Genomic DNA, 15,105 nt, shown 5'->3' with positions numbered 1-15,105 from the left:
GATTCCTAATACAACGTGTGTCCCATTATATCGACATCTCTAAAGTACAATTCTATGTGATTTCTAGGGAGAACAATACAACCGATCCACACCTTCGTCAGGCAAAACGTTTATCCCGTGACCGTGGCTACGTTCGGCGACCAGTTGTCACCTCGAACCCACTTTCGCTTTTCACAAATATCAAACAATTACAAATGACAATTGCTTAATTACAGTTATGATAAAATCTAGGCTAAAGCATTAGAAAACGGCTTCCTCAAAATTGCAAAGGGAAGGCTCCGGTTTTCCTTTCATCTCCGACATATATATATATATTTACATTGTTAACAAACAATATCATCTCGTACGGTGGTATTAATTATTAAGATCAATTAATCGATATACACCTTCAAAAACATGCATCGTGTTTAAAATGCAACTATTAATAAAATAACTTTCTGTTTTAATTGCCAATTAAATAGAGAACGAGTAATTTTATTTAATGCATATAACTAATTTTATATGCAGTGATAATGTTCGATATTCCATTTGGTATTATTTAAAATGACGTTCGAATAATCTAAATTCCGTGTATCCATTCGTCGCGCTCATCGTCACGAATATTATAAGGACAATCATTCGACAAGTTCACTGGGGAATCGTTGGAGTTCGGTTCGACGGCCACACGGGGAAACTTGGGAAACTTGTCTGTACGCAGGACGAGAATAGGAATGTTGGAATATCAGGATGACGTGGAAAGCCCCGAGGCTCGAGAATACCGCGATACCGGATTTACGAGACGCCTCGATGGATTTCTCAGCTATGATCAACGTCGTGCGCCTCGGACGAGGCATGGATCTTGTACGATCTCCCGTTTCCATCGCGATTCTCGATTACGGCTTACTTCGAACCATTGATGTGTACAACCACTTACGCAGATTGGTTTCCTTGTACGTATCATGGCTCGGAATAAAGAAATCAATGCGCTTTGTCTTGTTTATTAATATCGTGGCAATAATACGACTTTGTAATGTAAAGAACGTTTGAGAACAGATAGACGAAGATATACAGAATGAATATTTGATATACGAGCTACCAGAGGCCACGTTAATTCTCTCCATACATTGAAAATGTACGGGAAGATGTACCGAATGCTGCAATTTGCTAAGAATTTTCGTGAAATTTCCGCTCATTTGTATCATCTTGCAGCGAATTATTAATCACGTATTCGAATAACGAAATTGCAAAGCTTGCAAAAAACGCAGTTAATCTGGAATTATTTAACTTCTGAGAGGTTCACGTAACGATATCTTAAAATCGGTATATGTATGTATAATAGTAAGCGCATGAATTAAACCTCTTTTTCGATCAAACGTCGAATATTCATTACAATCTCTGTATTTTTGACAAAAATCTTGCTCTTTACGTTTGAAATTGAACGATTGGGACACGATTTGCTCCGCACGCTACAGAAATCTCTTTCCATGGAAAAAGAAATTACTATTTCATGTATGATTCGACGTAGTCCTGTTCGACAAAGAAAATCAACAAAAATCAAGAGTGCAGTGGACGTCAGCATTATTCCGACCGCCGCGTTTTCAACTTCCTGCTACGAGTTTCCGGCTAAATAAATTCAAATACGTTCGCCACGGCCGAATGTACCGGATGAAATGAATTCGACCAAACTATCTCCAAACTGTGCCGGCCTCGATTAATTCCGCCGATTCACGATCTCCTTAGCGCACAATGCCTTCGAGTATCGATTAAAAGTTTCGCAGTTTGCACTGGGGAATTTGGACGTCCACGCACAACAGTCTCACCGGAAGTTACGTAAGGAGGCTCTATGAGCATCCCGAGGATAATTTCCATTGTAATGGTTCTTGTTTGTAAGAGGTGGATTCATTCGTGATTTGTTCGCGAAAGAATTAAATATTTTATTATATTGAATTATCGTATGAAATATTATTATCTAACCTTTAATGACAAAAAATATTAATAAATAATAAATATTAATAAAACTTCGCGTTTTATATAATATAATAATTAATAAGTAATTTTACAATTTAATATTTCATATACAAGGTGTATCAGCTCACGGAGGCCACCTAAATTATATATCCTCCGTTTTTAATGACACGAAACATATTCGTGACACGTTATTGTATTACATAATGGTATTATTATCAAATATATAATTACAAAAAAAAAAAAAAAAATGTTATTCTCGTGTAGGCTTAACCTTTCTAGTAAATTCTCATTAAATGGATTGAACCGAATAGACATTGGATTTTTTAAATTCTTTCGTGTTCGATATAAAAAATCTGAAGACAAGCGATCGAAACTATTATAGTCACAAAACTACACAACTACCGTACGATACAGAGAATGAAAATGTCAAAGACTTTATGAACTTTCCAACTTTCCGAACGTTTCCCAATATAAGTGAAAAAAGAAGGCAGAAAACAATTTTCATCGAACCAGAAACAAACGAACAACCAACAAAGAAAACGGTACCTTGTGCTTGGTGCGATGACGATGATAATGGTTGGGCCTTGGATGCTCGACAACGACGTGTTCGGAGGTGGTGGGCCCGAGGGTGGGGGTGTTCACCCGGGGTGTACGGGAATGATGACGGGTGGTCTGCGACGACTGCTGTTGACTCCTCTTCGGCGACTGTTGCTGTTGTTGTTGCTGGTCTCTGTGTGCCTCGTGGCATCGACACACCGCCGACCCGCCGCCACCTCCCGCTGTCCCTCCCCCCCCTCCGAAGGAACCACCCCCGCTTAGAGCCGCCGCAGTCAGCTTGCTGGCGTAATAATACATCGCGCACATTTATCCGGCGAGAACTTAACACCACGGCCTGCACGCCACCTCACTGCTGTCATCACTGACGTTAGCGATGACGGTCGACCGTGCTTAACGCGCTGCTTTAAGGGTCCGGCCTTCGCCAGTTGATTATACGCGAGTAAACGAGAGTTGTACTTCGATGTTTACTCGATTGATCGTATGAACTTCATTGGTCACTGTCCACTTTATTTCTTCTTTATTTATATATTTCTTATTTATGTTCTCTGGTTGACTCGTTACAACTTATAAATCAGAGAAGTTATGCTTTCTCCTCTCCCGATTCTTTATTACACTTTTCCGAAGATTTATATATTTGTATCGAATGAAATCGTTCGATGAATTCGTTTCAAGCTTCTCTGTTGCTGAATGTCGGTATCGTGGACGAGAGATGAAATTCGTAGAAAATCCTCGTTAGATTCTAGGTATACCGAGCTCGAATAAGGCACTTGGCACTTTGTTTCGCAGTAGTTTAGGAGCTTTCTCGTGGACGTTTCGTTGTGCGGCTCCCCGTTGGATCTGTAGGTAAAGCGACGAATTTGATCCATGTTTCGAGACTCGTGATACGTTATTGAATAGAGATTTCCGTGTATGTAGATGAATGGATTCATCGGCAGGAATACCCTTTGTCGCGAAAGTGGATCTATGTTTGTTAAAAAGTTACGTTGCTCGCTAATAAATTCTAGATACAGCGTTAAGCCATTGGGAGATACGAAACACAGGCTGATGCGATTATAAACGAGCACTTTCAACGTTTCACGCGTACGAGTTTACTCTGTCGCGACCGAGACTCGACTGAAAAGCGTACTTGCGTTGGATTTCGTGTAAACAATCATAGAACGAACGCGTTTCGTGGAAAGTTACGCTACTCGAATTACCTACTAACGTGTTTACATTGTTATTCGTACTTGTATCGTGCTGTTCATGATAAATACATTGCACGGATTTATATGCAAGGTCGCATAAAATTTTATTTGTATAACAGATAACGCATGAAAATGAACATTTATTATTTTATTATAATGAAAAATTTATTCGAATAAGGACTTATTCGTATCAGAATTTATTTGAACAAAAATTTATTTATGTTTTGTTCTTTATAACGCAGATAAACGAGGTAGGAATATAATATATATAATATAATATTTATTTTTAAGTTTTATCGTTTACTTGTTGTCATATTGACATTTTCAATTAACTATGAATGTTACATCAAGAAGATTGTTACTTATTGAAATTCTTGCAATTAATCGTTGCAATTCTCACTTAAGTAATATCTTAACGGTGTCTTTAAACGATGCACGCGTATTGTTTTAAATAATTAAATTATAATATTTGTGTTTAATATTTGTAAGTGTTTTAACCTTACATTCCAGAAACGTGACATATCGTTAGTTAGAAATACTAAAACCTTTACTTTCAAGCGCAAGAACTGTACAGTTGCTACTTAAACTTTTTTAACAACGCAATTTTGAAACTCTCTTTCGGGATAATGTGAACTGGTTTGCTACCAGTCCACTTTTGCACGTAATTTAACACCAGGGAACGAAGTCGGGTTATTTTCGCTCTATAAATAAGTCAACCAAAGTTATTATTTTTAATTAACAAATATAGTTATTCACAAGGTTTTGGCTGCAAAGAAAAATAAGTGCTTCTTTGCCTCGTTCACAATAATAATGATAATTGTATTTTTCTAACGTTAAAAAATATTTCGAGTCTCGGCAAAATATTAAAAGATTCTTACGCGTGACTTCTCGTTTTAATCCCACGTGAAGTATCTTTTCAAGACATAAAAGGAATTGTCTTTGTTAAAACGAGAGAAGACGACTGAAATATGAAAATTCGAGATTCGCGAGAGAGCTAAGAAAAAGTGTACAGAAAAGAAAGCTTCGGTATTTCTACCGTTAGACATCTCGTAAATCTTCAGAAACTCGTTCCCCTGTAACTGAAATATTATCTAGTACTTCCATCTGTTGTATTTACTCCAGTTGTCCATAAACCGAAAAGAGAGCAACTGCTTGTATCGTATTCGTTCGGGTCGTTGATATCGATCGTGCGAAAAAGGAGTATTGTTTATGACGTACATGTCCACCACATGTATGGATCTCTATTTACAGGGTTTGTCTATACATATACCAAGCGACGGAGAGGTTCACTGTTAAAATCCCCGTAAATCTTCTTCTCTATAAAAGTCGAACGAATTGCAAACGCACAAAGCGGCGCGGCATTAAAACGCCGCTCGGAAATCCAACCGGTTGTCTATGATCTGTCTTTCACAGTAAATATCTCGTGGACTGCCTAAAAAATGTGATCGAATGAAACGTCAATGAAAGGAGCATTCGCGTAGTACGAAACCATCGAACGCGTGTTTGATTTGGAGATGGTACGCCACATATACGGTGTATAAAGTATACATTTTCCTGTCTTAAATACACGAAATTATGTAAAGTGTTTATAATGTCGAGAGAATCGATGTTAAAGTAACACCACGTATGGGAAAATTGTATAGAACCGTGAACTTCAGATTTGAAGTATAGCTAGCTTGAAATAATTGAGAATATTTCAGAATATTATTATGCTACCGTTGAAGGTAAATAAGAATAAAAATATGTAGCGGCACATAAGTCACAAGACGATTCGAATCGAGAGTGACTTATGTTATTGTGCCTCGGAGTATCAATGCCGTTTCGGTTTACAAGATTTAAAGCTAAACGAACTCGGGACAAAACTACATCGCCGTTATGTGTAATCATTATTTACCAAACGAACGACCAATATAAACAGACGAAAATCCTCTCTCAGACCAGTCTAGCAAGCGAGCCAATACAGTCGAATAGCTGAACAGCTAGCGAGTAGCATTGAGCGAACGACGTAATACACTTCCTCTGTACTTGTACTTCCAGTGATTTTAATATAACTGACTGTCACAATTATATCACGCGTCTCTTCATTAACCGGACTAACACGTAATACCATCTGAATTTGGTGACCCCGACGTGATCAAAAGCGAAGAGAGGTGAACGTGTTACATTCGAAATGACGAGTACCAACAGACAACCTAGTACAAGATTCGCAGATTTAGACGGTTGGAGAATGCGCAGGCAGCTCGAGGACGAGCATATGGGAGATTGGAGGCTGTCTCAGTTTTACAGGGACCTAAGGAATCAAGCCACACCTACGACATCGAGTGACTTCATCTTCACGCTTTGGATGAAGCGACTACCGGTGCATATACAGCGCGTTCTAGCCACCAAGGAGGAGAAGAAAACCGAAACGCTAACCCCGATAGCCGACCGCCCTGAGACGGGACAAATTGCCGCGGCCTGTGCCGATAGCACAGCAACGGAAGAACGACAGAACCGCGCCATGGTCCCGATAAATGATAGTCTATGCCGATTAGAGGCACAAATCAACGCGCTGAGCCTCGACACTCGTCGCCGTCTGCGATCAAGTTCGAGACGTCGCCGTCTGCAATCAAGTTCGAGATGTCGCCGTCTGCGATCAAGCTCGAAAGGTCGCAGATCGCGTTCGAAAAGAAAACGGCAGAACTCTGGTTTCTGCTACTACCACAAGATCTTCCTAGGCCACGCAAGGAAGTGCCGGGCCCCGTGCAACTGGACCCAGCGAAATAGAACCAGCCATCCGTAAACGCGACATGTGCCGACAGCTTTGTATCCCGTCGCATTTTTGTGACGGACAGGACATCAAGGATTTCTTTGCTCGTGGACATCGGTGCCGATATATGCGCAACAAGCTACACGGACCCGCGAACAAAGATGCGTACGAGCTGTTCGTGGCCAACGGGTCACGCATCGCGACTTACGGCATCATCCTAATGTCCCTCGACCTGTCACTGCGACGAACATTGAAACGGCGTTTTACAGTAACGGATGTTAACACGCTTATCATCGGCGTGGACCTCCTGAGTCACTACGGATTGTTAGTGGACTCAAGAAATAAACGCCTGATTGACACAACCATTTGTGTGTCGACAAAAGGATACACGGACACGACCGATACATCGTCAATTAAAACAATCATCGGCGAATCAACATATCATCGACTCCTCGTCGAATTTCCGGACTTAACTGATTTCCTGATAGGTTCCAACCAGGTTTCGGGTAAAGCTGTAGAGTTCGTTGAACTTGGGAAATATACCCACGAAAACTATGTAAACCAATCACACATACAAAAAAAAAAAAAACGTTATCACTGGTAAGGGGGTGATGTAGCGGCACATGAGTCATAGGACGACTCGAATCGAGAGTGGCACATGTTGTTGTGCCTGGGGGTATCAATGCCGTTTTGGTTTACAAGGTTTAAAGGTAAACGAATTCCGAACAAAACAATATCGCCGTTATGTGCAATCGTTATATGCACTTTACCGACCAATATAAATAGACGAACCTCTAAGATCATCCTCTCTAAGACAAGTCTAGCAAGCGAGCCAATAGAGTAGAATAGCTGAACAGTTAGCGAGTAGCATTGAGCGAGCGACGATTACGATGTAATACACTAACTGTAATTCTAATATAACTGACTATCGCAATTATATCACGCGTCTCTTCATTAATCGAACCAACGCGTAATACCACCTCGGATATTAGTTTCGATGACCAACGATTAAAATAATTCTTACTTTTGCTCTAGACGAATATTCGCATATTTACCATATTTTATAAAATGTTTTAGCATCTCAGGATTGGTCGATAAAGGTATTTTATCGGTTCGTGGCAGCAATGAAAATGTTCCGTGTTTAATTGTAAGTTAAGCATAAGTTACAATTATCAGGGGGAGTGGCGGAGATCAAAGGGAATGACGATATAGACTCGGTGCAACGATGTGGCTTGGTTGGGTAGCCTTGAGAGGATACAAGGGTTGGCCGACCCTCATAGGGGGAGTTTGAGGGTTCATCGAATTATCGAAGGGGGTTACTATTAATTACCAACGAATAAGCGTATAACATACGCTGTGTTCTTTTTTCGTGTTAGATAATCTGGTAGACAGTTTCGATGAATTATCAACTTTATGATAGCTTCGTTATCGTAAAATGTGAATAAGAGAAAATTTTGAGAATGTAAATTCAATGTAAATTACTTTCAAGTCAATCATAATTCGTGCTTCTTAAATCTTAGTTTAAATTATTTAAATATAAATTGCTGCAAATATTATTTCCAATTATTTTGGTTTTATAAATTGAACACGATTACTTTCTATTTTTATACTGCTTTCTACAGAATTGTTTAAAACATATGGTCACTCATATGGCTAACAATAGTTAACAATAATCTTTCACAAACAAAATCAACTCTTACTTCGCATTTCATTATTCGTATCCTCCTTTGTAGTAGCATCTATATACAAATGTCGCATAACACAAAGCAAGGAGCTAATTAATTCATTTCCCATGCATATCTTCGTTCCAATTATAAGTAACCATATGCGATCGGTATCTAGCCGAAACGCGTAACGAGGCAATGAATAAATTATATAGCACTGCTGGTATTTCCATGAGCGACGAACTGTGACAGGATACTGTAACAATGTCGTCCCAAAGGATATGGAGGAGCATGTAATAATATCTTTTCGCGTGTCAATCGCACTATTATATTTTATTTGCTATTAGCCGCAAGTAAACTGCAAATTTATATTCTTGTAAATATAGTTAAAAATCTAAGAAATATTCTCTATTTTACTTATTAAATATTATAGAGAGTATTGTGCTTTGGATATTATATACATTTTTGCATATTATATGGATTCTCAATCCTTCATTTCCCATAAACCTAAAAAATGATTCAATCGACAATGAAATCGTATAGATTCGTTAATATGGTTCAAAAACGTAAGCTACAAAGTTAAAAAAAAATATTTAAAAATGTTACTGGAAATCGAAGGGTTTGCGGCATCCTTTTTATTATGTTCTTCTGATTTAATTAAAAAATCTACATGATTTCATCGGTCATCGAATATTATTCCTTATTAGGTGGGACAATATCGTTTGGCTTTTTAACAGCTGGTCAGAATATGGAATAATTACTCGACCACTCGAGCAGCAAATATACACACCGAAGCAAATTCATGGAAATTCGAGATAATAAATTCTTGCCGGACGTTAATTGTATTAATAACGAATGACGAATTGTTAATACCAGACTGAAAATATAAAGCAGGTATTATTTAATTCTAGTACGCTTCAGCAGAACGAGATATTTGTTATTTCAAGAATTGACAATGGTTAGCTCGATTATAAGCTATTTGATCGCACAGGATTATAAATGTGCAACGATTAACTCTTGTCGGTTTCATTTGAGTGAAATTATTTATATCGGATTATGTATATTTCAATAATTATTGACGTTGAAGCGACGATGAACATTTTATCTGACAAGAAGTAGCCCACAAACGAATATTTCGTTTTATAGATGGTGCAGCAATTTTAATTATGATTCTTCTTTCTCCTTTTTACAATCGAGGAACAAAGATAGCAGTCGATATAAATACCAAAAACTGGAAACGAAAAACGCATTTCTGTTGATCTTATCACTTACGTAATTTATCGCTTGTATTTATATAAGTTAAGTTATTTGAATTCAAGTTGATGTAATTCAAAATGATATATAAAAATTAGTTTTTTATCTCATATCTCGTATCGTTTACAATTTCAACTCTGCAATCAGCAATACTCGAGGAATTGCTTCGTTGAACTTGAATTGAGACAGTGTCAAGCGTATCATCGTCAAAGGGACAATTCTCGTTTCAGCAGATGTTAGACAATCACGAGGAACATTGTCGACCTCTCAAGGGATGCGTCGTGCACCAGAGCATTACGAGATAATGCTAATATGTTACCAGGTGTCATGATTGTATATGATCAGGTCTACATAGACGATCGTCCGTAACAAGTTATTTGAAACAAAGGATTCATGCGAGAGAATGTAAAATTACAATTAGACGATATTAAGTCTTTCTGAAAATATAAATTATATATCATAAAGGTAGACTTTTTGATATTGATTTCTATATAATATTAGACACAACATTTTGTTTGAAATTTCAAAGATGGCTGTAAAATGTAAGTTGTCTACTTCTTAACTTTTCAGTTTTTCATACTTCAATGAATTTTGAAAAATATGCGTCTATGTATGTAAAAGGAAAAAAAAATTGGAATCATATACGGAAAAAAATTCTCAATTTTAGTACGATAAGTACATTGCATAAAATAATCTTGAAAAAGATGAAAACGTTTGTTGAAAGTAATTTTTAAAGACTTTCTTTTGTGCAATAAACATAGCGCACAATTTTGTTTCACTCCTGTGTCTTCATAATTACTATCGATTATTTCTCTTGCTCTACTCCCATTGCATAAATGTAAACAGATGTCTAACAGCATCAAACAACGATATTAATAATTCAATAAGAGTCAACACTGGACATCCATTCCCTAGGCCAATCTCATATTTAACACCTATTAATACATATCCTATAGTCTTCAAGCAACCTGTCCACCGTTTTGTTTTCATTGCGTACAATTTTGAGTGCTCGTAATAAAAACGACTCTTATGAAATTTTCATCGTTCAACCATTTAGGTGACGATGTATTTTACTAAACAAAACTTAATATCCACAATATGATTAATTTGTGGAATGAAAATTAACAGATGCTATAAAATCTTCTGTCATGGGCAGATCGTAGATTTGTATACATTCATGGCAAATTTGAAGATACAAAAATGCTGAGAATGCACATGACATGCAAAAATATATATAATGTATATCGAAATGTACATTGAACAGAAATTAAAGATACGTTTGAATACTCGTTTATTTTCCTGAAGAAAGACAAACATAGACACGTGTCGTTTTTGTTACGAACCTTTCAATGCTATGATGGAAATTCGATTATTCGGTCGTCTATTCGACCAGAAATCTGCGTAGAACAGAAGCCAAAGGGGCGTGTTTTCCCCAAAGATTAGAATTGACCAACGATTGACAATATCCCTCTACTCTCGTCCAGAGTCGGATTTACCGATAGATCTCGATCGCTGGCGTCAATTAATTATTGAAACAGTGACCGCGCGGTCATAATTATCTATTCGATCGCCTTCGTGTCTGTATTTATGGGACGCGTGCATCGAATGCTTCGACTATTTGTGGCCATCCAATCGCAAACCTATTCCATCCCACGCGGACGCTTAATTTTACTAATTAGTGTGACACGTTGAAAATTCGAGGAACGAATATGATACACATATCTACATAGAAATATAGAAATTATGAATGTAAAAATTTATATACATATACAATAGCGCATAAAATTGACTAAGAACGAGGTAGAGTTGATGTAGGAATTTTTCTAATTGTAAACATAATCTTACTAATAAGCACTGTACATATATATTTAGTAGAGCTTAGTAACACGTATCAATTCTTATCAATAAATAAATACGTGTAGTATCAACGAAAAGCTTCGACAAACTTGCTTATTAAATTAGTGAAACTCTACGAGTGGACTTCATCTACGCGATGCAATTATGAAAATAACGAAGTTAATAAGAAATAATCTGCATAAAAGTAGTTCCTTTTTTCTCTGTTTCTATTTAAACTCCTTTTCTTTCGCAGTTCTTGTGATAATTCACGGGAATGAAAATTCTACGTCTTTTCAAGAGGTGATTTCACCCTTAAAATTGCATTATGGCACCAACGAGAAACAGAATTATGTCACAGATGACCTACTTTCTTTGTACACAGAGATTCATAATTTTTTGTGAATTTCCAGATTCTCTAACATTGCGTGTTAACGTGTATACTGCCTAAATTATTCTTCTAATTATAAATTTAATTAAGAATAACTGTACGCAATACTGAATTTTTCGCATTGCACTAGAACGATGCATTAACAACGCCACATGTCCCTGATACAAATCGCAAGAGGCGACAAAAAATTTCATTCGTTTCCGGTACACCGAAAATGCATACACGCAGCATGAAAATGCGCATTTTTAGCATCGACCGGCGTTAACGTCGAACGCGCGACATTAACAGAATATTTACACGAACGTTCACTGTACAAACGTTGCAATTTGTGTAACATCTGTTGCACGCAGAAAAACGCGTGCACGCGTAGCAATGAGGTCATACAGATATTAGCACGCTGTTCGGAAAAATAAATTTAAAAAAGTTTTCGTTGCTTGCCGCGCGACTTATACGCATTGTAATTCGGAATAGCGTAACGCGCAACATTTTTACGTGCGAACGTGCTTCGAAGTTGCGATGATATTTTCATTGTTACATTGCCGAATTAATTTTGCCAAGCAGACGCTCTACGGTCTTTGATGGAAATTCAGGCACCGTGATTACGTCCTATTGTCGATATGGTTAAATTTATTTTGATTATCGAAAAGGAGAGCTGGCACCCTCTGCTTTGAAATGACAGTGAAAAATAAAGAAATTCGTGGTAGTAGTGGAGAAATAGTTAAAAAAGTATAGCGAGTCCCAGAAGCCTTTGTACTTTCGTAATTATCGAATTCAAATGACTAATGTTTTTTTAACAATATACATCCTGCAATATCTGTCAATGGGGATATATAACGTAAAATTTTGATTGATGTATCGTTTATTGAAAAATGGTAACTCGTTTCAGTATAAACGGGAATTTAAAAATAATCGTCGAATTCGATAGAAAATTTTGCTGAAGTAAGCAAAATTCATCGTTTGTAGAGCGTGGAGTTTCAGCTTTCGGGAATAATTTTTATCCCTCTAGTTTGAAACCGGATAGGTACAACTATAATTGGCGCTACTAACTTTGATCTTGTTGATTTTATTTTTATTTTTATAAACTCGCAAGCACGGTTGAATCGCTACGAAATAGAAATACGTATTTATATTAGCCTGAACGAAATTACAGAAACTGCGACGAGTTTGCCAGTCAGCTTGAAGCAACGAGACAGTATCGAGCTTTCAATTGTTCAAATACAAAAATAACGCGTCATGGTTCGTGGCCTCTCGTAGCGTCCACTATTACAATTATTTTATTTTTCAGGAAAACGTTCGGGCTGATTCATTTTGAAACGTCATCCGCTATGGAAAATCGTCCAATAATCTTTTTTATTGTCGATAAATTCTAACGAAAAATATATGAAACCAAGATTCGTTTCGTTTCAGAAAGATACAAAGTCATTCAATCTTTTTCAAATGAATATTTTATCAATTGCATAATTAAATGGTTGTAGAAGTAAAAGCTGTCTGTTTGTGCCGAACTAAATGTTAGAGGGAAATAAATTTGACTTAATAGTATCGTTTGCAAATAATAATTTGATAAAGAAATGTTACTTAATATCCCTGCAAAGTGTCATTTACATCTTAATTTCATAATAATTTTGTTTTTTAGATGATCGTTTATTGAATTGCGTATCCTAGTAGCACACGAATATTTCCAGAAAACATAACAAACCAACCAATTCCGCTCTCCTGTCTTGTATTCCTGTCTCCTGTCTTTTGTTTCTTTCTATTTCAGTAAAAACGAAATATACATGGTGTGGATGAAAATGCTTGCGGTTTTTAAAGCATCTACTCGAGTATCAAAGAAAAGCAGCGATGTTACCAGACAAGATTCTCTGCGAGGGATTAAATTAATTAACAGGTGTGTATGTTTGTAGTGATGTGAATCAGAATATCGGATACGGTTTTCGAATATGACTTTAATGAAAGAGAAAATTATTTAAACGTATAATTTTGAAATAGATCTCTGACATAGTCGCTATAGTTATTACCCGATATATGGTACTTATGAAGTTATTAGTTACTATACTTACGTAGTTATGCGTGTAGTTATGAAATTATATACCACATTGTTGGAATAAGATACATCGACTTATGTAAATATTCAAACACTAGTGAAACCTTTTCTCGTCAGCGTATGTATAAATATTTACTCATTACTTGTATCTGTTATGCCAAATATAAGGAAGGATTCGTTACCGTAATTGAGGATTAAAAAATCCATTCTTTAATTAAGTTAAAACTTAATCCCATCGATGTTAATACCAGCAATGAAAAAGGATTCCTAAGAAAACTCATCATCCCTCGTTCCCTTCAAAATTCGTTCTTCATTCCCCTAAATCGGCGTTACTAAATCGTAGATCTTTGTGTACTTATAACAAATAGAAAGATGCGATAAAATGTCCAAAGTACTTTCTATACTCTATATAATATTTAGAAACGAATACTGTTTAGCAGGTGAAGCATAACATCTATGTAGTATCGGGGAAAAGGGCCTAAGGAATATCCAGTTAACCATGAACAATGTCGCGAGAGCCGTCGGGTCCATCAATGTATCGTCGGTCTTTTCAAGTGTATAGTTTTGTAGAAAAGGCCTACGTGACCCTGGCAACGAGCGTCTGCGGAACACGTATGTGGTGAGCCTAGGAAAAGACAAAGGGACGCTAGAACGGCTAGAATGTTAGTTGAGAGGACGCAGTGTGTTAGTTGAGAAGCGGCAGTGTGAGTCGAGAAGTCAGAGAGTGTAAGTGGAGGAGCCGGAGAGTATGAATCGGCAAGTTGAGAGTCGAGTATGATAATAAGACGTACGATGATATTGTAATCGGTTTTTTGTATTGAGTATCGCTTACTAAACTAAACTAAACTCTAAATAAAACATCATTACTTGCCATTATTCTAAGACCCATATAAGTTACCGCATCTATCTAGCTTCTATCCTTTTAATACCCCGCGTAAAAATATTCATTTGCGCGGATATTCGCAATCTATTTACTGCGAAAGCATTAGGCTGATCCGGCAACGACCTCCAAAGACTCTCTCAAATACAACAAAAAAATAGAAAACATTTTCGCTCGAAGAAATCACCGGGAACCGGGGGCAACGAGTCCGAAATAGGGCATAGGGTCAGCCCGGCGATCGTTTAGAAGGTAAAACAGCCGGCAATCGAGGATTCGAGCCGCTGGAAATCCAGGGGAACGCGTACCACCACAATCGCTAATGAGGTTAATCCGCGATTCCGTTTACATTTTCTCGTTCACGAGGCACGAAACGAAGCCAGCCAGTCAGCTCGCTGGAGGGAAAAAAAGCCGGCCGCATAAAGCGAGTCTGGCTGGCGGGGGTTGAACGGGAGGTGGAAGAGGCGAAGATGTAAAGCAGGGTATAGGGGTGGAGTCGCGAAAAATTACGGACGACCTGCGATGGGAATAAGAGCAGTGTGTTACCCTGTACATCGTTTCGAGTGCGCTGCACTCAAATACACCCTCTCCAGGCGTCCTCCTCCAC

At 37.5% G+C, this 15,105-nt stretch overlaps 1 protein-coding gene across 1 annotated transcript in view; it reads right to left on the bottom strand.

Annotated features, from left to right (window-relative positions):
* Positions 1-15,105, bottom strand: part of LOC100742007 (ras-GEF domain-containing family member 1B-like) — a 241,605-nt gene that overhangs the window by 185,690 nt on the left and 40,810 nt on the right. Inside the window, exon 2 of the mRNA XM_024372422.2 lies at positions 2,494-3,342. Coding sequence (XP_024228190.1) covers positions 2,494-2,811 — 318 coding nt within the window. The 5' untranslated portion in view covers positions 2,812-3,342. The remainder of the gene's footprint in view (positions 1-2,493; positions 3,343-15,105) is intronic.

The sequence above is a fragment of the Bombus impatiens genome, unplaced genomic scaffold (assembly GCF_000188095.3).
Source record: "Bombus impatiens unplaced genomic scaffold, BIMP_2.2 scf_0064, whole genome shotgun sequence".
In the NCBI taxonomy this organism is placed as follows: Eukaryota; Metazoa; Arthropoda; class Insecta; order Hymenoptera; family Apidae; genus Bombus; species Bombus impatiens.
This window is presented reverse-complemented; position numbering and strand designations above follow the sequence as displayed.